The sequence below is a fragment of the Cupressus sempervirens genome, chromosome 4 (assembly GCF_028749045.1).
Source record: "Cupressus sempervirens isolate cs-2001-9-10 chromosome 4, ASM2874904v1, whole genome shotgun sequence".
Classification (NCBI taxonomy): Eukaryota; Viridiplantae; Streptophyta; class Pinopsida; order Cupressales; family Cupressaceae; genus Cupressus; species Cupressus sempervirens.
In genome coordinates this window covers 184,449,673-184,474,156 of record NC_143121.1, presented here as the reverse complement: position 1 = coordinate 184,474,156, position 24,484 = coordinate 184,449,673, and the positions used below count along the sequence as shown (strand labels likewise).

Genomic DNA, 24,484 nt, shown 5'->3' with positions numbered 1-24,484 from the left:
CCATTTTTCTTCAAGAAATTCCTCTCTTCTTCAACAGGTTCTTGGCAAGGGTTTAAGGATCTAAAAATCCTCTTTTTTCAAGCATGAGCAAAATCACAGGTTGGAAATGTGCATCACAAAAATGGAGGTCATTTTTTTTATTTGGTCGTTTTCTCCTGCCCACAACTGCTAACAATCGCATCTATAGATGTCATTCTTGGAGCTGCTCTTGCTGATTCAACAGCTATTTTTTTTGCAGACATTTTTCTGCATTCCATTCTTCAAAAATTTGCCTGTACACACCTTTTTTGGTGTAAAAACCAATGTCTCTAGCAACATTTCTTCAAGGACATCTATCTTCATGGAAAAAATTGACCATTTTCTCTAAGAGAACTCTATTTTTCTGCAACTTCGACCTTTCATGGCTGCCAACTAGGGTTTTCTTCAAATCCCTAATTTTTGAGCTCAAATTTTTCTTTTGATTCCAGATTCTCGGTGGATTTTAAAAGAGCTCAACTAGGTTGTCATCTATTTTTTCTAGGTGCCTCGATTTTTGTGCCTCAATTTTCAAGCCAGTTGATCTAGAAATCGACAACATATTCTTTCTGGGTTTTTTGACCTTGGTCACCCTTCAAATTTTTTGGATCTTCTATTTTTTTGCCTCAAGGATTGTGCCTTTATAAATTTTCACATTTTTCATTGAAAATCGTGCCATGGCATCTCTAACAAACATTCTTCTCGAGAACAACTCAAAAGTTAGTGGTCAAAATTATGACATTTGGAAGTAATGAATCATAACAATTTTTGAATATTGGAATATTGATCTAATTGTTCTGGGCGTTATGAAGTGTCTGACTGCTCCTAGTACTAATCAGGAGACATGGGATTTAAATAATCGAGAGGCAGTGATGCTTCTCAAATTATCCGTAGTTGATGATTAACTCTCTCAGATTCCTTCCGACATGACAACTGTCGAGATAAGGGCAAATCTCAAAGGTCTTCATGAGATTTCTGAAAAAAGAAGAGCTTTCTTCTTGAAGAACACTCTATTTTTTATTATCATGAATGCTTGCCATCGGTTGCAAGATGGAGGAAGTGGACATTATGGTTATCACTCTTCAAAGTTTACCAAAGTCTTATGAGCATTTTGTCAAGACTCTCAACATCATGTCTTTTGGTGTTGATCTGAAGTTCATTGATCTCTGCACACTTTTGCTTTAGTAAGATCGGTGAAAACAACAGTTTGGTAGCAGTTCCAACTCCACCTCCACAGAGAAAGCTAAATCCTTTCAGAAGGATAAAGGCGAGTTTCAGCAGTCATCTTAGCAGAAGTCTTTTGCTCTAGCATCAGATGACTCCTGAAGAAGACCATTCAATGCAACTATTGCCACAAGTTTGGGCAGATGAAGGTTGAATGTTGAAAACGCTTAGTTGCACAATCTAAGCAATCAGTGCAAAGCACACTAAGCAGATGGAATCTTTCTTTTACGCCTTCATGGCTAAAAGACCCGCAGATCATGTGAAGTCATCTACTTGGTACATTGATTCAGGTACCTCATCATTTCACTCACCTCAGAGACTGGTTTACAAACTACCAACCTTATTGAGATTCTGTTATTTTTGGTGGTGGAGAAGAGTACACTGTTGTTGGCAAAGGCAACATTCAGATTTAGTTTGTTGGGAGGAATCTCATTTTCCTCGATATGTACTATGGTCTAGGGATGGAACTAAATCTACTCTTAGTCAATTAGTTACTGTGACATTCTCCACACTTGGATGTCACCTTCAGTTCACATCAGTGCACCATCATTGATCGGGTGATCCAGTCTACTGTTGCAGTGGGTCTTGAGGATCATGGTCCTTTCTAACTTACTGATTTTGGTCTTTTCTCGAGACTTAGCTATGGTTACTCGACGGTCTTCTGTTAGCACACTTTGGTATCAACAATATCGGCACTTAAATGTGCATTATCATTCAGAGCTTGCTTGGGATGAGCTTTTCCTTGTTATAGAGTTGATCTATATATATGCTATGTAATATAAGATCAAGGGACATCGTAGTGAATTGCAGATTCATGTAGTAAGGATTGCCAGAGATTTAGACTCAACAACTTGGAGTTTGTAATGCATGCCAGGTTGGGAAGCAACATCCTATAGCTTTCACAAGTGGTGATTCATGGCGAGCTTCTCAGGTATTTAAGTTTGTTCATGCCAATATTTGCGGTCCTATGGCTTCTCCTTCTGTTCTTGGGTCTAGGTATTTTCTATTGCTTCTTAATGATTTGAGTAGAAAAACATGGGTGTATTTCCTTAAAAAGAAATCATATGCATTTCCTATATTTCATAAGTTTAAAACTTTAGTTGAAAAAGAGTTTGGGAAATCTATTATTACTCTTAGATCAGACAATGGGGGGGATTTGTTCTAATGATTTCTCTAGCTTCTTGGATACTCATGGCATCAAATGCCAGTTAACAAACACCCCATACACCACAACAAAATAGTGTAGTTGAACATAGGAATAGAACAATCCCCGAGATGGCTTGATCTATGCTTGAACATAGACATATTCCAAAGTTTTGGGCAGAAGTAGTCAACATTGCAGTTTATCTTTTGAATTGGTCACCCACTGTGGCTGTCAAAGGTAAAACTCTAGAAGAGGTGAAGTCAGGTCGCAAGCCCACAATTAATCACTTGAAGGTTTTTTGGCTCCCTTGCTTTTGTTTGGATCCCTGATGCGTCACGCACTAAGTTGGATGCCAAGAGTCAGAAACTCATGCTTGTTGGATACAATAGTCTTCACAAAGCCCATCACTTGATTGATGTTGAGACATCTCATCTCATCTATAGTTGTGATATAGTCTTTTATGTGCAGTGAGGACCATTCATGCCTGTTTCTCCTATTCTCATTCCAATAAACCAGTCTATGAAGGCTCATGATTTGGGAGTTAGGCTTTCATTATGTCCACCTGATGGGAGGGCTCTAGTTATACCAGTGATCCGTGTATAGACACCTCCAACTTCTCTTGCAGGATCACCTCAATTTTTCGATGCTTTGCTTGAGTTTGATCCTGATTCTTTTGATGAGGAACTTGATCACGTAGCATCTCTTGATACTATTGTTGGTCATTTTCCTCTTCGACCTAAGTGGTGGGCTAAGACACTTGCTGATCTTCGTGATGATGAGCTCATTAATGGGAAAATTGCTCGAGAAAAGAACAAACCTACAGAGTTTGTTAACTTAGCTCTGTTGGCCAACGTTCATAATGCGTTTGAACCTCAAAAATACTCTGAGGCTAAAGGAATTCTAGAGTAGGAACAGGTCATGACATCTGAATGACAAAGCTTGCTGAAGAATAACACTTGGGTACTTTTTGATCTTCCACCAGGGAAGAAACCCATTGGTTGCAAATGGGTTTACAAAATCAAATACAAATTGAATGGTACTTTGAATAAGTACAAAGCTCGTTTAGTTGCAAAGGGCTTTTCTTAGTGTCAGGGTATTGATTATGAGGAAACCTTTGCTCCTATTGCAAAGATGAGCACCATTAGATTAATTCTAGCCATGGCAACTCAGTTTGGTCGGAATGTCCATCAGATGGATGTTAAGAGTGCTTTCTTGAATGGTGATCTCCATGAAGAGGTCTACATGACGCAACCTCAGGGTTTCAAGGTGTTGGTAAAGACCATTAGGTTCTCAGATTGGTAAAAGCTCTCTATGGATTAAAGCAAGCCGCTCGGGCATGGTACATCAAAATTGATAAGTACTTTAGTGATCAAGGCTTCAAGAGGAGGTCTTCAGACTTAAATTTGTACATCAAGACTACTGACAGTGACATTATCCTTCCGATTATTTATGTGGATGATTTGATCATCATTGGCAATTCAACATCTTTGATTTAGAGAATCAAATAGAGGGCATTGATTATGAGGAAACTTTTGCTCCTCCAACAAAGATGAACACCATTAGATTAGTCTTAGCTATGGCAACTTAGTTTGGCCAGAAGGTCCATCGGATGGACGTCAAGAGTGCTTTCTTGAATGGTGATCACCATGAAGAGGTCTACATGACACAGCCTCCTGGTTTCAAGGTGTTGGTAAAGACCATCAAGTTCTTAGATTGGTAAAAACTCTCTATGGCTTGAAGTAGGCCCCTCATGCATGGTACATCAAAATTGATGTACCTCAGTGATCAAGACTTTAGGAGATCTTCAAACTCAAATTTAGACATCAAGACTACTGATAATGACATCATTGTTTAGGTCATTTATGTGTATGATTTGATCATCACTGACAGTTTGACATCTTTGATTTAGGGAATGAAACAAAATTTATGCCACTCTTTTGATATGATTGACCTTGGGCTCATGCATTATTGCCTAGTTTTTAAGGTTTGCAAACAGTGTTCTGGTATATTCATCTCTGAGTCCAAATACGCCAGGTCACTGTTAGACAAATTCCGTATGCAGGATTGCAAGCCCACATCTACACCTATGGAGAAGGTCTCAAGTTATCCGCAAAGTCTGATTCTCCTCTCACTGATGATACTACATATATGCAACTGGTAGCCAGCCTCATCTACCTCTCTGCTACTAGGCCTGACATTAGCTTCACAGTCAACTACATCTCACGTTTTATGACAGCTCCTGGGGCTAATCAGTGGATGGTAGCAAAGTGTGTGCTTCATTATGTGAAGGGCACTTTAGAGCATGGACTTATTTACTCTTGAAGTTCTAATCCTAGACTCAGTGGGTTCATAGATTCAGATTGGGTAGGCTTTGTTGGCAATAAGAAGTCAACTTCTGGATATGTGTTTAGTTTGGGATTCGGTGCAGTCACATGGATCAGTAAGAAGCAGTAGGCAATTTCTCTCCCCTCTATAGAGGTCGAATATAGAGGGTCTGTTAAGGAAGGATATGAAGCTATTTGGCTTCAATTGAGGCTTGGTGATATGTAGATGTCACCATTAGGACCGATTACTCTGGTTGTTGATAACAAAGGCGTTATCAAGTTAGCCCAAAATCTAGTCTTCCATGAACGAACCAAGCATGTGGATGTTCACTATCACTACATACGACAACTGGTTGAAGACAAGACAATATCTTTGCAATATGTTCCTACCACAGATCAGACTGTAAACATTGTCACCAAGCCTCTTGGTCCTAATTGGTCTGTCAAATTTAGAGGACAGCTTGGTGTTGTGGATGGATTAACCATTAAGGGAGGGTATTACGATAATAGATAAACGTCTATTATTAGTTAATGATAATCTATTTGTAATCTATCATAAATATTAGAATGTTTCTAATATTTAGTTAGCTTTAGTTAGTTGTATCTTTTTTCACTTTCTTTCAGCTGGAATAGAAGGTTTGTATTCTTAACGATTGTTTCCTAAGGATACGTTGTTCTATTCTTTTGTATATAATGACCTCTTGGTCTCTGTTAATAGCAAGCAAGTATTTTACAAATTATTTTTGTAATAATTATTTCCTTAAATGAGTAAAACTTGCGTAACGGTTTACATGATTAGAAACATCCAATAAAGTTGCATACAAAAACCGTGGTTCAAATAAGAGATATTGCCATTATTCACATGATGAGATTCAACAGAGATTAAGTTTCTTGATTCTAAGTGAGCTGTAATGATGCGGCATTATAATGCCATAATGCGATTGATAAGAATCTTAATGCTGATAGAGAGATAGAGATGCCATAAGGCAGCTAATAAGAACTTTAATGCTTAGTGAGATGCTATAATATGACTAGTCTTATCATGTTGGAGATTTAAAAGCAGAATGAGCCTGTGATGCTCCCTAATGAAATCACGATTGAAAGCATAAGATTATAATGCATGTCGTATGACCCGGATGCAAATAGAAAATCCAATGATCAATATGTAGTTCAAAGTCATATAATTATAATTCCATGCCACACAATATAAGTATTCAAATTTCTGACATGCATCTATCTTTTTAGACAGCTTGATTGCATAAGGAAACAATCAAATCATTTGATCATTATATAGCAAACAGATTTTCATCAACAAATAAAAACATTCGTATGCTTTCTTGGAAATCAAATGATGATAGAGATTGATAGTTAATTGGTGAATTACTAAAGTTGTTCAAATCAATAAAACAACCAAATACCAAGGACCACTTAACCTCCTAGAAACTCAGCTATCACTAGCCCCTCCTAAGGAAACGACAATGCTGCGGTTCCTAATCAGATGACATTCCTGAATTTTACCATTACTTGTGGACTCTTACACCGATGACACTATTTCTCCACTCCAAGTTAATTTCTTTTTGACACAAATGGAATAGATATTCATGCCATTGAATCAAACTCAACTACTAAATAATCTTGAATTGTATAACAATTCATTTCCTATTTTTCATATAGGATAAGATAAGATAATAATATTAATGTCCACAAAAAATCAACAAGGTTTATGAGATTGAGCATACAAATAGAAGACTCGGCCAAAGTAGAAGCACCAAACGGTGACTGAGAAGAAACGAAAGCTAGAAACAAAACAAGAAAGAAGACAAGGTAAGGACTAAGGGTCCTTTCTTGTCACAAAGAAATCAGTAACAGAGGAGTAAATCCATGAATGATCCATAGTCTTAGAATGTCGTGTAGAACCAGTGTAGGATTGTCGCTACGTGGAGAGAGTGGTGCAGTGTCTAATTGATTTGGAATGAGAAGTACTGGAAGGCCTTTTCAAACCTCGTGGAAGAGACAAGGGAGAGAAAAAGGTAGTAATGAGCTGGTTTGAAGTATGCCTTTGAGGTATAAAAGATTGCAAGGTAATCTCTTGAAGATGGGTGGCCTCTTGAAGATAAAGTGCAAGACACCACTAATCAATATAGCTGATGAACATCGAGAGAGAAGAATAGTCTCTGAAAATGCAGTAAAATCTTCCTATGATCTCATAGTAAAGAGGACATCCAAAAATGAAGTGGATCTCAGACCAAAGCCAAAGTACACAACTGACATATTCAATCCGCTCGATCCATATGTTGATTGGTTCGACCCCTATGTCGGTGAGAACCAACCTTGAATGAGCCTAGAGAAAACAGTAAGGCATGATTCTAGTGCCGATAGAGATAAGCAGGGCGAACAAGAATACCATCCTAAATCACAAGAAAATGCTCAACATAGAAGGCCATCCTAGGTTGTAGACCCCCTGGGGGATTACTCCAGGAAGTGATAATGTACTGTCTATAAATTTCCTGTTTGACATGCTCATTCAACTCCTGACGTGAGGGGAGAAGATGAGCAGGAGCATCAAGTGAAAACTAGTAAGGAGGAAGGCGATCTATCTCAATACCAATCAAACCCAACAAAGAGGTGGCCTAGTTGTACCAACAACGAGACCTAGTAGAGGTGTCAGATCTCATAATCTCAACTAAAGAATAGAATGCCAGATGAGAGTATCTGTGCCAGTCAACACCTGACTCCATAAAACCATGAAGTTGATGAAGAAACCAAATCAAGTAAAAAATGGTAGCAAGTTTGAGAGGATGAGCTCCAAACTCAGATAATACAATGTTGTGAGGGGTGAGTCTATGACATCTTATGATATGCCGCAGCATCAACGTTTGAACCCTCTCTATAGAAGCCCAATCAGAAGCAATAAGAGAAAGCCCCCAAACCACCGAGCCATAGAGAACTGTCAGATGAACCAAGGAGTCCAAGAGGGACAACTTGGATGAAATATCCTGGAAGTGATGCCTAAAACACTATCTTTCCAGCAAAGTGAGAGAACCCATGCCCTTACTAACTTTGGACTGAATAGCTGGTCTCAAGCTAAAGCATGGCCCCGAGAACTTCACACTGGGATACATATAAGAGAACGTAATCTCAACCTCCTGACCCTGAAAGAAGAAATGAAGACGAGAGGTCTTTAAACAGTTAAAGACCATAACCCGAGTCTTAGACAAATTGACTACAAGCTACCGCTGATCACAAAAAGAAGCCAAACTATCAAGGAGTCTTCGTAAGCTGTTGGGAGAAGAGGCCAAGAGAGCCACATCATCAGCAAAAAGGAGAATGGAGATCAAAACCTGATGCAAACAGCAACCATATAAGAAAAATATAATTTCTTTCATGGCAGAATATACATGAAAATCCACATTGCCAATATTAAGAGAATTTAACATTTCCATTCTCATTAAAAAAATTGACATAACTACATTTAACAGAAATCATTTTAACAGCCATTGTCACATTTCACAGGACTTAGTTATGATAGTTATAAAATAATGTGGTCACTAGGAAGAGATGCAACAGTTCCTATCTTAATTCTACAAAAGATATTGCAGATTCCATTTCCCTTTTCCATAAATTATTTGTTTTTTAAGCTCTAACCATATTTTTTCTTAACTGACGCAAGCCTCTGTTGATTTTTGGAGTTTGCTTCAATTTTCTTCCCCATGCTGATGGCTCAATTTACCTCTGCTTACATATTTGTTTCAATTAATAATAGAACTATATGACATCACAAAGATAGGAGGAAATCTGTGTCAATTCTACAGTTAACTGGTCATATTATAATTGATCTCCACTTTTGTTTGTCTACTTTCAAACAATTAATGCAGGTGGACCAATAACTAGTGAGAAAATGGAAGTCTTATCTGGAGATTCAGAATGCCTCTTATTTTGGAATATATTGCTTGTTCAGTGGCCTAGTGTATGCCTACACAAACAACACGTATGACTTACCTTTGGAAGTTCCAGAAATTTCTTGTTTATGTAGTATGCAATACGTTCTTGTCAAATTTACTTTTTGAAGGGTTGCTTAGGAATTGTATGATGATGATGAAATCAAGAGAACATCAGGATCATATTTCATACTTCCTCTTTTCAAACTGCTGTTATCTATTATATTAATGAAAATATATTTCTTGGTGCTGTACAGCACAAGGGCTGGTATTTCACAGGCAGATCAATTTTATAGCTCCTATCCAACTGGTGTAGAGCTTCTTTCTGATACCACGAAGATTATTAAAAGGCTTGTTAAGTACATTTTTAAATTACTGATATGTAGCTTAATGGTGTGTTGAAGGCCATTTCTTGTTTGAGATGTTTCTTGACACTGATTTTGGTTTTTAATTTTGAGCAGTTGTATAAATCAGCTCTGGGTAATGTTTTTGAAGAGGAGGAATGGGGCCCTATTGAATTTCCCATTATGGCAAAGCATTTCCAGCGCCAAAACAAAGCTCCATATGCCTATCATGCTGTAAGTCCCACAATTTTGTTTTTTATAAAATTGGTTTTCAAAGTCTCATCAACAACTTCAGACATTCATTGATTCTTTAGATTTATTCTGTGTAGAATCTGGTCCTATTTGTTAACAAGAATTTCAATTGACTTTTCTTGGTTTCTATATGGTGGTAATTGAATTAATCAATAATAATATTAATAATAGATGAGAGAGACATGAAATATATAAACCCAGCCCTTTGTCCTTCTGTTGAACTTTGAATTAAGATTTTGTTAATGTGATTATAGCTTCAACCGGATAAATCTATGAGACAATACTATTGTGTGTGTATAAATTTATATATATCTGTGCATTTGTGCCTTAATATAATAAGACAAGAAATACTATATATATATATATATTTATAAATGTCATTATATTAATTAAAAGAGTATATGTTAATTAGTAGACATGTCCCACATATCTCATCCACTATATGAATAAGAGTGAGATGCGGTATTTGAAAAATTCATGTCGTACTGGCAGTGCTAATACAGTGCTAATATAGAATTTAGTTTGATAAAGGGTGCAAATGTGTGAATACTTTTCGAGGGACTAAAGACAAATATTGAATTTTTACTTTTTTATCTCTGTGAATATCATTTGGCTTCCTTTGTCTCTCTATGGGAGATAAATTCTGAGAAGGCTTCAATATATGTTTAACAATTGAAGCGAATTATTCAAAAAAGACTATACTCGGGGGAAGAAATATTTTTGTGTGCAAGACTATTCTGCAAATCACGCTTTCTTCAATTTGTTTAGAGGAATCATAGCAGAGAAAGATGACAATGATCGCTACACTTTTCTGTTTGTGGTTGTAGCATCTCCATCAGGATTCAATGATTTATCAATGTTGTGGTTTTCATTGGACTTCATATTCATTGTGTCTGCCTAGTTTGTAACCTGCATCAATCCGGTCGTGATCTGCTGGCTCCAAAGCTCTTTTGACACATTGAAGGTTTGCCCATTTGCACAATTTGTGGAGTGAATTTTGTTTGGTTGTATTTGAATCGTGGAAACCTCTTTGCTTGAAGTTATGTAGCTGATTTGAAGTTTGATCTTCCTCAAGATAATTTTGTTCCACTTCAAAAATGACACTGAATTTTTGATTTGTACAGACCAGAAAATCTGATTACTTTGGACTACAGCTATGCACTACACAATAAATGGCAATTTGGCACAGCAAAGATTAAACAGATGCAGCAAACAAATTTATTCTTGTCCAATTTTTTTTCCTTTGAAGATCCTGAGACCACAGAACGAAAGCCGCTGCAGTCCATACAGGCAGGAGTTGCTGTACTTGGTTGATTAGCATGACATACTTTGACGTGTAGATGCTGTGCATTGTTGATTATGTCTTGCCTTCTAGGATTTGGATAAAGGTACCATCTGGGAGGAGAGCCTCCATCTCAAAGGGCTATACATTTAGCAATTGCAGTTGGAACTATGGTTGTAATTCAGGGAAGTATTGTTCTTGTTGGACATTCTACTGCTAACTTATACGTTGCTCAAAGATATTATTTTATGAGGATTGCTTGCAGATGTAATAGTACTGCCTTCATGGTATGTGTGTTCCAAGTGCAGTGATCTCTCTTTATATTGTGAATGAGATAAGGATAGACACGTCTATTCATTAATATAATAGTTTATTATTTAACTACACACACATACATATATATATATATTTATCTATATATAACTATTGTCACTTTTGAAGCTCTTAAGAAAGTGATCTATAATGATGAACATGGTTTTAATTACTTGCGTGTTCTTACTCACCTTGTCCATTCCCATGTTAAGCCTTTGGTACATGAGTACATGTTTCTGGCATTTTACTGTGTTCAATATTTAGTTATCATATTTGAAAGATCATTTTATTGATGTTCTTGGATTTCAATTGCAGTCCAAATCTGAACTGTATTGAACTACCTACACTTTCCTTCTCAATTATGGATTGACTTGTTATGTTGGGTAATGATACATTGTTTTCCTTACTCTTATAGGAAGCTATTATATAGTTCTAAAATCTAGAGGGAGGGAGAGTGGAAATATAAAATTGTCTAGATGATTTTAGTTTGCTGATAATGGGCTTACAATTCTACATGATTTTCTATAAATTATATTATGATTAAAGTCATGATTTTCACTGGCAGATTGGACTGTTAATTAATTCCCTGATCAAATCTTGATAGAGGGCCCAAGAGGGAGACAAAAAATGGGTCCCTGACAGGGATGTAGTGCGTTTGTGCTAAGTAGGTCCTGTAATGTCTAAGAATCCCTTGAGGCCCCAAAACAAGTTTGGGTTTTGGGAAATCAGACCCAATTTTCAAGAAAACTGAGTTGTGGTACAGAAAAGAGATTTTAAGTGATTGAAGGAAGGGAAGGGAGGATAGAAGTAAATAGGTCCTGCGTTGAGCTTTTCACGATGAAAGAGGAATACCAAGGAGGATCCATTAGGTGCAACCCTAATTCCACTTAGAAGAAACAAAGAGAAATGAGAAGAAATAAGAGAATGCAAATTAAATGCAATCCTCTCTCTAAATAAGTGATAAACTGTCATTAAATTGAAGTGCTTTTAATATAAGATGCTACATCTAGCCCTCACTTTAGTGAGCGTATGGGCTGAACTGAATCTTGTGATTAAGAGTTTGTTGAATTGCAATGAGAAAGATCATCACTTAGTCAAATGGATTAAGCCTCAAAGAGAAAGGGTCCTAGCTCCACATCCATGTACATTGGTGCAACACAAAACAAAAGACAAAGAGATAGACACAAAAGGGGTTAGTACTAAAACCCAAATCAACTAGTGAAGAGAGCTCAACCAACATCTCACCCACTAATATCATGTTTGGAAAGCCATTAGAAGAGAGAGACCAACATCTCACCCATTAATATCATGTTTGGAAAGCCATTTTTAATACATTTTTCCATTTTTACATTTTATTGAGTTGGTTTAGTTTTTTTTTTTGTAGATAAATTTTTTTTTTCATTTTTTTGAGTGAAGTTAAATTATCAGGATCTTTTTTATTATAACAAATTAGACACAATCATGAACATGAATACACATTAAAATAGTCATGAAAGTACAGTAAAATTTATTCATCATTTTATACATAATTAGTCACCACAATACGACCAAAAACAAGTTCTAAACAACAAAATAGTCAAATCAATATTAAATATGTCTATCATTTCTATACAAAATCATAAAATAAATTATACTGTACAGTAGTCGCTCTGACTTTTAGCTGCATTTAGCATATGGTCCCAATATACTAGTAAGATTGAAACAATAATAATGCAAAAGCAGCCTCGAAGAAACATGTTTTACCCTCTCAGACCTTGCACAACTTGCAACCATCCTTTGATATGCTATAGATTTAGCTATGGTAGATGTGGGTGGGACATCATCAACCTATGGAAAGGAATTACAGCCACTACCCCCCTTGCAATACCAAATAAATTAGTGATTGCCACAATAATTACTTACATAAAATGTAAACATACAAAATTTTTAGTAATAACTTTTCTTCCATTTGGACAATAGAGGAATTTAAGTTCTAGATTATTCGTTGAGTGCGAGGTTTTCATTACTATATGGCCAACACCACACTAGCACATTGACAAATTTAAATCCATCAACCCTATATAAAATATGAATGAATAAAACACAAATAAAACATTCAATTAGCAAGATGATATTATTTTTACGTACATTCATTATAGAAGAATCTAATTTTAAAAATGATAATGATCTCACCTAAATCTTTTATAGATAGATAAGATAATATAAGATAAGATAAATTTATTAATGTCCAACAAGAGATCAATGAGGGTCTAAGGGACTAGAAACAGTACAAAGGGCAAATGCCAGCAAGGGGAGCACCAAACGGTGTTCATAGAAAGAACATGAAAGCAAAACAACAAAAGAACCAAAAAAAGAATATCAACAACTAAGAACTCAAAGGTGAGAAGTAGTCCAAAATGGAAAGGTGGGCATTAGAGCAATCGGTTACTTTGGAAGGTCGTTGCCGAGTGTGATCTCTGTGGGGTCTCATAGATCTAGTGTGAACCAAGAGAAAACATGGAGGCTACTTCAATCCTCGTGTAGGGGTTGTAGGATTGAAGAAAGAGGTGATGAGTTGCATAGGGATCAATGCCGAGCAAAGCTGAAGCTGTATGGTGTGCTAGCGAAGCTACATGGTCTCCTGAAGGTAGAGTGCAAGATAGTGCTGGTCAATATATTTGAAGAATGAGGGAAGAGATCGATACTCTTTGAACAAACAATAGAATCTCCCTCGGATCTCATAGTAAATGGGGCAACAAAAAATAAAGTGAGACTTGGTCTCAACTTCCTTGAGGTGATAAAGCCGACAAATCCTATCCTCCCTGCCACTCTGGTGATCAGTGTGAATATGTAGCTGGTGAGATTCCACTCTAAAAGATCCCAAGGAGATGCGAAGACCATGAGTTCAATGACGAGTGAGGTACCAAGGGCGTAAGATGATCTTGTCCTAGATATGAAGGAAGTGCTCATCATAGAAGGTCATCTGTGGGCGGAGCCCACCTAGGGGATTCCTCTAGGTCATGATAACATACTATCTATAGATGTCAAGTCTAACATGCTCATTCAACTCTTGCTGAGGTGGAAGATGGGTTGGAGCGCCCAGAGAAAACTGAAAGGAGGGAAGACGATTGAAACTAATACCAATCGAGCCCAAGAGGGAAAAGACCTAGGTGTACCAACAACAAGACCTGTGTCCAAGGTCTGAACTTGCAACCTCCATAGAGGAACAATAAGCCAAGTAGGAATATTTGTGATGACCATTAGAGGAATCAGTGAAGCAACGAAGCTGGTGAAGAAGCCAAAATAAATCAAAGATGGTCCCCAATCTAAAACGGTGAGCACCAATCTCTGCTAGAATGATGTTGTGTGGTGTGGACCAGTGGCATCTGATAATGTGCTGAAGGAAAAGAGTTTGGACTCTCTCAAAAGAGGCCCAATCAGACTCCAAGAGGGAGGGGCCTCAAATAATAGAGCCATAGAGGACATTTGGCTTGATCAAAGAGTCAAGAAGGGACTCCTTAGTCATGGTGTCGAAAGCACTATCACTCAAGAATAGTGAGGGAGCTGAGCCCCTTGTTGACTCTGGGCTACATGGCTAGTCTTAGACTGAAGTGACGTCCAGAAAACTTAACCCCCAAGTAAGTATATGAAGATGCAATCTCGATCTCGGTACCCTGGAAGTAAAAATGAAGGTGTGATGTCTTTAAACAATTGAAAGCCATAACTTGATTCTTGCCCAAATTTACAACTAGCTCACATAAGTTGCAAAAAGAGGCCAAGCCATCAAGGAGTCGCTAAAGACCATCAGGAGAAGATGCTAAGAGAATCACATCATCAACAAAAAGAAGAATAGATTTCAACACTTGATGTAAATAACAACCATCGCCAGGGAGCAAGCAATTACGGAGAAATGCCTCAAGCTCGTTGATGCAAATGCCAAAGAGAGTGGGAGAGAGAGGATAACCCTGTTTCACCCTAATAGTGCTCTGGATAGGGCCAGAGAAGCCCTGTGGAGTCCTGAATTTGCCCACAACACACTCGTATAACCTCATTATAGCTGTAAGGAGAATTTCTGAGATCTCGATGTCCCTAAGACATTGAAAAAGAGTCGCCTAATGAACAGAGTCAAAAGCTTTGCGAAAGTCAACAAAATAATAGTAAACTTTCGCTGAGTGGTGTCGAGCCTCCTTAATGATGGCTCGTAAGGTCAAAATGTGATCAGTGGTTTGAAAATCTGTACGAAACCCAACCTGACCTCTAGCTTGACAATGTCGTTGATCGAGCTCTTTGGACAAGATACCATTCAGTACAGTCACATAGAGTTTGGCGAAGGTATGTCCAACCATGATGGTTTTGTAGTTCCCAGGGTTGGAAGTTGGCCCAGATTTATGTATCAGATAGATAATATGTTGTGACCAAGAGTTGGGAAAGCCAACACAAACTACTCAATTAAAGAGCACTGTAAGAAAGGGACCCAAGATAGAGATACCCAATTTGAAGAATTCAGCTTGGAATCCTTTCTCATTTGGAGTTCTGCTACTGTTCATAACTCTAATTGCCTCACAAATGTGGGAAAAGGAGAAGAGGTGACAACGAGTGGGGGAGAGGATGAGATGGAGAGGGGGCTAGCCAAGAATATCATAAAGGGTGGAGGTGTGGGAGGCAAGGGAGTGAAGGTCCAAAGTGGGGGGGGGGGGGGGTGAGGAAACATGGTGCATCAAAGGAGCTTAGGATATTGGAAGAACGTGGTGCAAAGAGATCTACACTGCAGTAAAGTGAACTTTCATTTCTTATGGCGAAGAAGGCGGTGGTAGTCGAGTGTCAATTGAGAGGAAAGGGAGGAAGAAGTGGGTGAAGCAAAATGAAGCATGGAGGTGCAACGGGTAATGGAGAGAAGAGCAAACTCCCATAAGGCAAACACAAATGAGTGGAACATGGAGGTGACATCCTTGGAGTTGGAAAAGAGGTCCTTGGGAAGAAGTCGTCGGAGGTGATCGATGAAGAGCTCAACGTCGCCATCGATGAAGCGAAAAGAAGTGTGAGCATGGGGGGGAGAGGGGGGGTGCCACTAGTAGATGTGGGGCAAGAAGAAGTGGATAAGCAAGGGAGAGGAGGTGTCATGGGTCCCCAAAGGATGATACTAAGGAGGGCGTGGTCAGCCAGAGGAAGGCAAGAGATGGTAAAGCGACAAATGAGAAGGATGAAGGAGGCCGTATAGAGAACATAGTCCACAACGCTAGCACCACCACCATGTGGCCAACAAGTGAAGAGTTTAGAACCAGGAAAACAAGAGAGCCCATTCAAAATCATTAACTTAGATGATTCACAAAGCTGAAGTAAATTTCGACCATACCTAGTGAAGGGCCCCTGGCGATCCTTAGAGAGCCGATGGAGATCCATAGAACTAGGATCGAAAGCAATTGTACACATGGGATCAACCCTATCATCATTGAGAGGAGGCCGTAGGTCTCTGGTTCACGCATTAAAGTTTCCCAAAATGATGATGTCTAGGAGCATTGATTGTTGGTAATAATAAAAAACAAATCCAAGAAGAAATCCAAAAATGTAGAAGTGCCAAGAGAGATAATGAAGCAAAGAAAGAGGCAATCCACCTTAGGAATGAGGTTGAGGAGATCTAAATTAAATAAATATGTCTGGTATGATAAAATAGTTTAGAAAATTTAATAAAACAATATATTAAAATCATTTGATCATTTAAAGAAATACATTTCCAAGTTCCTTGTGAAGATTACTTCCTTACTCATTCCTTCTATATTCAGATATAAATAAGCAACAATGGTGCAAGAAGAAGAATAAACTCAAAACAAAAACATATGAGGTTCACTAGTATGCCAATATCCACTAGAAAAGCAAGGGAAATATCTGTTTATTAATTTTGTTTGCACAGTTACAACAACTTGTTTCAGGACATGTTGCAGTCCTTCCTATGACAATGACCTAGCTTGAAACCTAGTACGTAGGCTCTCCATGAAAAACACAACTCAGAAAGTAAAGTCACATAGCCTCTCAAAAAGACAGTTAAAATATCAGAAAGACATGAAACATAAATATATATCAAAATGCAATTACAATATCATATCTGGAACAATAGTTCAATACAAATTCATGACACCATCCTTAAACTTGAAAGAGTTTGCCTAAAAAATGAAACAAAAATAACTAGTGACATTTAGCATTAATGTTGGTTACAATTAAAATATTATAATCCTCCAAACTTATATTTAACATAATCTTCCCCCGCCTTTATATCCATCTCTAAGAACCAAATAGCTCTTGTAGGTTCATGCATAAAATTGTCACTTGCAACAGCTAGAGTCTCCTGCCAAAGTCTAGGGATGGCGTTCAAATTAGTGTCCTTGTTATCAACCTTGATATTGTGAGGCTTATTGATTCCCTCCTATATCTATGGATGCTTTCAGATATTACATCCAAAGAAGCATTCATGCTTGCCTTCCTCCTATTTGGCCTCCTTGTTGTTGGTGTAGAAGGATACTTCTAGTGGATGCATTGGATTGATTTGATTGATGGAAATCTTCATCTAAATCAGCAACAATGGTTATAGGTGTATTAAAATCGTCATCACCATCCATATCAACAACCTCGTCCAAAAGGTCACCATCTTCAGTATCTTGTGTCGTTGCAACAATGTTTCCTTCCGTCATGTCATTCCCCACAACAACTGCTAGATCATTAAAATAGGTGAATGGTTGCCTCCCGTACACTTTTGCACTCCTGAGTTCATTTCCCTACATGTTGGCAAAGTTAAATAATTAGGTATTTGTTTCAAATTAGAATTGAAAAACACTTTGAAGAGGACATTACCTTCAAAAGTTCATCCCATATGTTGTCCTCAGCATTGATGCATTGAGTTGTCTTTTTCCAAACAATTCCACTTGTATTTCGTAACTCTTTCATTATTCTATGCATCGTTTTCCACATTCTCAACTTATTTTTCAAAGTTTTCTCATCCAAGATTCAACTTCAACTCTTCATTGAATATCCTCTCTATGGAAGTCCATGCCTCTTGTTGAAAACCTCCTTCACCTTTCCTTCCTAGAGTAACTTGCTTAAGGAGAAAATCTAGGAGTTTTCTCTCCATCTCTCTAGTCCAGACCACTTTTGGACTTCTAGAAGAACTAACAAGGGTAGCAACACGAGTACCAATGGGGGACATACAAACCTCTTCATGTATGTTCGTTAATAGATTTGTGAACGACATTTTTACCTGTGAGATATGTAGTTGTTATATTGGTGCACAACAAGTGAAACATTTTCTTGAATTTAGCCTGTATCATAATTTTGATCTTCTATATATTCTCGAAACTCATGCATGTGCTAAATAAATCCTAATAAGATGAAGTACAAGATAGATGATTGATTCATAGAATATCAACTAAGCTTAACAAAAAAAACTATAGTTGGTTATCATTTTCACTTCTCTTTTCCTAGAAAGACAAATGTTGTGTCTTGCCATAAACTCAACAACATGCTTAAATATCATAATTTATTCATGTTTTGAATGCACTGTCATGCCATACTAAATTTGTTTTTTCTAGTTGTATTGATATGTTTAAACAATGTTTAGAAAGGAAGATTTCTTGTTTGGGTACAACTAGCAGAATAAAAAAAAGAATTAGCTTAACTATTTACGGTATCCACTTCTACTTTGTTTCAGTGGGTGGCGACTAGAAATTAGGGAATGGCAAAAAAATGAGTGGAAACCATCAACATTATCTTCAATTTGTATAAAGTTCATCCATGTCATGAAATGATAGTAATGGGGCATGGAATCTATTTTTTTTTCAAATGACATGACCCAGTTGCTATTAATTAGGCTAGGAAACACATAAAGCCTCTTAAATCTGCCCTTCATAGTTAGTACAACTTCAAGCTTTCATCGCCTCATCACTCAAGACCTCTTGTTTGCAAGAATAGATTATGACCAGGGAGGAACAATGCAACCCCACTACAATCCTAGGTCTTCTGAGGTCTTGTTTGTATTTAAGGGGATTCTTTAGGTAGGATTCATTGATACCCAAAACAAATTGTTTGTAAAGATTCTAAGTGAAGGGGATCTCTTTGTTTTTCCTATGGTTATGGTGCATTTTTAGGAAAATGTCAGGAGAGGAGAAGCAGTGAGCTCGTTGAGCTTGAATAGCCAGAATATAGGGGCTGTACATTCCATTAAGAAGGCCATCACAAGCAAGGGAGGAATGAGATATGGATGCCTATTTAAATATATGATGCTGATGATTCAATTAATCCTTTGTCTTTTTGTATCTGTATGACTAGTGCATTTCTAGCTTAATGTATGAACACTATTAGACAACATAAAATTTCCAACAACTCAAAGAAATTCTAGTAAACTATTGGTAAAAGTTAATTTTGTAATACTATTGGTTTAGAATTGATGAATCATATACAACTTCAAAGATTAAATGCAAATGTTCAAATAGAGTAACCAAATGTCAAGCATACATTTATTCAATATTTTATAACGCAAAGTAAAACCTTAGTATATGACATATTATTAGTACAAAATTTGAAACTGCAATCAAGAGTTTACTTAATGAAAGGAAAAGCCAACAATAAAAATTGTCAATGTGAGTAAAAAGAACAACTATTGTCGAGATCTATAGTCCTCCCACATCTTTCATGTTATTTCATCTCAAAAAATTCTCTAATCATCTATATCTCATTGGGTCGTCCCATAAGTGTCAATAATTGCCAAAAACATTTGTCCCATTACGATAATCTTCCTTTTCTATTTCCACATTGGGTGGAACATCATCTTCTATCGTAATGAAATTATGTAGTATGCAACATGCTAATATTATCTTTGTTTGAGTCTTGATAGTGTAGGATGTCACATGTCTCAGGATAGGAAAGCGTTGCTTCAAAATACCAAATGTGCACTCAATCACATTCCTAAAAGAGGAATGTCAGTTGTTAAATAACTCGTGCATTATTGATCAAGTTTGCTCTAGAAAACTCTTTTAGGTGGTACCGTGTACACCGATAGGGGGCAAGAAATTCAAGAACATTTGGATAGCCAACATCAACTAAATAGAATTTTCCTATACAAAGGAAAAATAAGTTATTGATTGGAAATAGCATAAAACTATCATTTACAATAATGTCTATATAATCATTAAAAATATGATTTAATGTACCAGTGGGAACTAGTAGCAGATCTGCTATTGATAGAGCCGAAGCAAGAACACAACTATTTGTATATGACCCTTCTTAACCAAGAAGAACATATTGACACTTGTGGTCAAACAAATAGACACCCATTGCATTTTATGACAAGTTTCCTTTTCTATTACGATATTTTGCTTGGTTATCCACACCAATGGTAACTAATATATGGGTTTCGTCAATTGCTCCAATATAGTCCCAGCGTGAGAGATATTATTGTCAAATATGTAACAATGGACATAAGCAACAAAATACATGTCATTAGGAGATTTACCTTGAAGTACATATCAAGTTGGTCCTTCCCAACAATTTCTAGTGTAGGTAGAGAAGGGGGCAAAAAGCAATTGGAATGGAGGGCTATTATAGCCTTCAAGAGCTTGTGGAAGTAGTGACTAATTGTCTCTCATGAGTGATTAAAGTTATGGCCAATCTTACAATTCCTTACATTGTTGGCAAGGGTATGGAGAAATATGACTAGTTGTTACACCAATGTCATGTTTATTGTATCTTCAATGCTCCCTTTCTCCCTTAGAATATTGGCGAGTTTGAAGAAAGCTCCTCTGCATATGCATATTTGGTCATGGCAACCCATCTCATTGGAATATATAATATATTTATTGAAGAGACATGCAACTCCTCTTTGCTTGCATCTATGTATTCTAGCATCTTCAACAGATGCAACTACGAATGCTGGTTGGGTGGATGCAACTATGAATGCTGCTTGGGTGGTAAGCAAAATAGTAAGTACATACAAGAGCATGATCTTCCTAACAATGTTACTTTGAACTTCTATATCATTAGCAGGATCCATTAAACGATCAAGGAGAAAAAAGGGTGTTGTCATTGTTGTCAAGAATGAAGAATACTATGGTCAGTATTTCAATTTTCTTTATTCTCTTGTTTCTTACAATTTGTTTACAATTTTAATTTCTTGAAGTGTATGGAAAAAATTAGGTCTCATTGAGAAGATTAGGTCTCATTGAGAAGATTTTGAGTGGATTGCTGATGTTTTTCTTTATCTTATGGATTTTAATATTCAACAGGCCAACTTTTGCTATTTACTAATTTGCAGGTTTAGAACCTACTTTATTGTCTCTTCGAAGAGATAGTACTTTCATATATATCTTTTTTTTTTTCCCGCTTTTGACTGGAGCTTTGAACCAGTGAGGCCACATTCTTGAGGGACCTCATCCTCATATTTGTCAGCATTTCATTTTTGCTATCCACTACCACCACCATGCCATATAGCTTATACCTTCTCAATCCTTGTCACTCCAACCCTGTACACTCTCTCCAGTTTTATCCTTCTATTACCTTATCACTCCAAATCACTCCTTATGACTCCCGAGAAGACTGCATTTGTGCACCTTATAACTCCTTAATACACCTTATTACCCCATTTCCTTTTACTCCTCCTAAACATTCAACATCATTCATGGGCACCAAACTGGGGACCATTGCAATCACATCGGCATGGGGCACCTGCACCATTTGAAATCCAGAACTCCACAGCATGACTAGGCATCATCAATAGACCTTCCATCATCAAAGGAAATCATGACACATGTCGCCTGGATTTGACCATTTGACCTCTCTTAGGCAAGGTTCGTGACATACCGTTACCTTGCAGGGTCATCGTCGCTTTCATATATATCTTTATCCTAACACTGAAACATAACATAAAACCCACAAAAATTAATTCTTAGAATTGAAAATGAAAAATAAATTAAGTGACAATCCTTAGATGGTCTATGATGACCTGTGTTTAATTGATATCCTAAGGTGGTCTAAGATCATCATATATCCAATTGTAAATGGAAAATGTGAAAATTAAAGATAAGATGGAGACAACTTGTAACAAGAGAATCAACTATCATACCGTTTATGACATTGTGACATCATCAACTAGTGATGTTATCCAACATTAGAGAATAAGAACAACTAAAACAAATTATAAATTTAAGACAAACCTTAAGCTCGACCGCATTAACTATAATAGTGGAAAAATTTGGCTCTATGGTTACACTGTCTTCTTTTTTCTTTAAAATTTTCCTCTAGTTAAGAGGCCTTTTATGAAGTTGTTAAGAAAACAAAAATACATTTTCCAATACTTCAAGCTAGTCAAACTTGGATTAGAGAAATCTACAATTGCAACAAAACAAAAGATACAATGATTAGCTCAGTACATGTTTTCTAAGTTTTTGGTAATGATTGATATTTACCAAGGTTGCATGGGTACGTGGGTACGGTAACGGGAACGGGTACGGGAGCGGGTACGGGTACGCATATTTTTCAAAATAGGGGACGGGGGTACGTGTGTAAGCCTAATTTTTTCTATATAATTAATATTTTATAGAAAATATAAAAATCAAAATATCTGTCACGAGTCATGACATTGAGCATTCAAAACAAGAAATTTGAAAATATAAGCCATAAGTCAAATATATATATATATATATATATATATGCTATTGCTGAATGTTTAAAGTATTTTTCATAATTGGGGACGGAGGTACTTGGGTATGTCAAACTTACTTAAAAATTACACTTTTATATTTATTAAAAATCTGATTTTATGAGTCATGACAATGGTTTTTCAAAACAAGAACAGTGATAAAGTTTGCAAATGTAATGTACTGTTTTCAGTTTCAGATTTGCTATATGTTTGAAATAATAATACATGATAAATGCTTAGAGGCATAACAAAGAAGGCAGACTTTAAACATGAACAAGAAGATCCTAAACCATATGACAATGACATATTGCAAATGATAAACTTTTAACTTGAACAGTGATAAAGTTTATTGTTAGTGAGTATCAAAGTTTCAAACTGATTTGGTTTTGAATTAAGTTTGATAAACAACAAGCTAATACAAAAACAAAAAACCAAAAAAAAAAATCAGAACCTTAATCAAGGTCCTTAGCTATGATGCTCTCCACCGAGTACCCGGTACGTGGGATACGTGTACCCGGTACTTGGGTACGTGGGTACGAGTACCAAGGGTGTGGGTACGAGTACCCATGCAACCTTGATATTTACATAGCATCTTCAAGCAAGATATCGAAGCAAATCATAGCAAAAATGAGTAGCTCTGGTGGTGAGAAGACCTAAGCCAATACAAAGATAACATGGCTAATTTCTTGGAAAAATGACATTATAGACTAACAAAACTACTGCAAAGCAATCTAGAGAATTTAAGAAAAAAATAAAAATGAAATGGAAGGGCGACTTTACTACTTGCATCTTCCAAGGGGCAAGGTTGACTCCAACACAAAGTTACAAACACCAGTAATATATACAAGTAGAAAGCGTGGTTTAAAATTTTAAAGTAGGACAAAAAAAAGAAATGTTGTATTGATCAAAACTAAGTATGCCCATTGGTTTGTTGATGTAATAAAGGTTGAGGACTATGAAAAATGTGTATGCAATCACACACAACAAGGGGCCAATTGCAATCATAACAACTCATTTTTTTCCATTATCAAAGCTAATTGACCCCTCATTAACATACCCTATATAGAAATTCTTGTAATAATTGTGTGAACTCCTCCTCTTCCAACATGTTATTATACTATATTACACCAACAATTTTCTCTTTATCATTATTAGTTGTTGAAGCAAGTAGAACAATGTTAAATTTGTGGTTCTTAAATTACAAATTATTGGAGAGTTGTAAATCATTTTGGTATTGAAGTGGATTTGATCATTGTAGGACTTCTAGACAACATTTTTGTATGACAAATAGAAAAGAGAATGAGCTGCTAGCAAACAATATGAATATCTCTAGCTAAGGGTGGAACAAAGAGGTGAAAATTGATAACCTCAAAAATCTAAATAAAAGAGTGATATAACCCTTGAGAGCAACATGGAGATTTTCTTTGAAAAAAAAGAAATTATATGAAACTACAACAAAAAGAACATATAAGCCAACAAGAGCACATGAGCAATGAATGGTGTGCTCAACCACCCTCGTCTTCACCTCTGCTTCTAACTCCTCATGGGCCTCATGTCGTCTTTGCTATAGGAGACAATGGTGAAAACATAAAGACCAAAAAAGCTTATTGGAAGATGAAAAAAAGTTCAAGTCCATCCCTCGTGGAGTATGAGTTGTCTAATTAGCATTGAATGCATCTAAGAGAAGTGTTCAAGGGTGAAGAATTCAGATATTTTAGGAGGTAACCCTTTACAACACTATGCTCCCACAAGATCAAGCAAAATTGGCTTTCTACACCATTAAACAAGTATCGTGTTTTATGAGCAATTAATTATAGAACCCTTCGAGCTCATCAAAGGGAAAACATGAGGTATTTTTCAAAGTGTTATCAAATTACATGTTTTATTAGGATTCAACATCAAATATTTTTAGTAAAACTATTTTACCCATATTTCATGAATAACAACTCATATGAACACATCTCACTTGAGAGTGAATGGTCTACTTAGCATT

At 36.7% G+C, this 24,484-nt stretch overlaps 1 protein-coding gene across 1 annotated transcript in view; it reads left to right on the top strand.

Annotated features, from left to right (window-relative positions):
- Window positions 1-10,907, top strand: part of LOC149560612 (uncharacterized) — a 43,411-nt gene extending 32,504 nt beyond the window's left edge. The window contains exons 2-5 of the mRNA XM_089824747.1: window positions 8,903-8,955; window positions 9,107-9,223; window positions 10,069-10,205; window positions 10,366-10,907. Of these exons, the coding sequence (XP_089680873.1) occupies window positions 8,903-8,955; window positions 9,107-9,223; window positions 10,069-10,149 (251 nt within the window). The 3' untranslated portion in view covers window positions 10,150-10,205; window positions 10,366-10,907. The remainder of the gene's footprint in view (window positions 1-8,902; window positions 8,956-9,106; window positions 9,224-10,068; window positions 10,206-10,365) is intronic.
- Window positions 10,908-24,484: the final 13,577 nt, after the last annotated feature.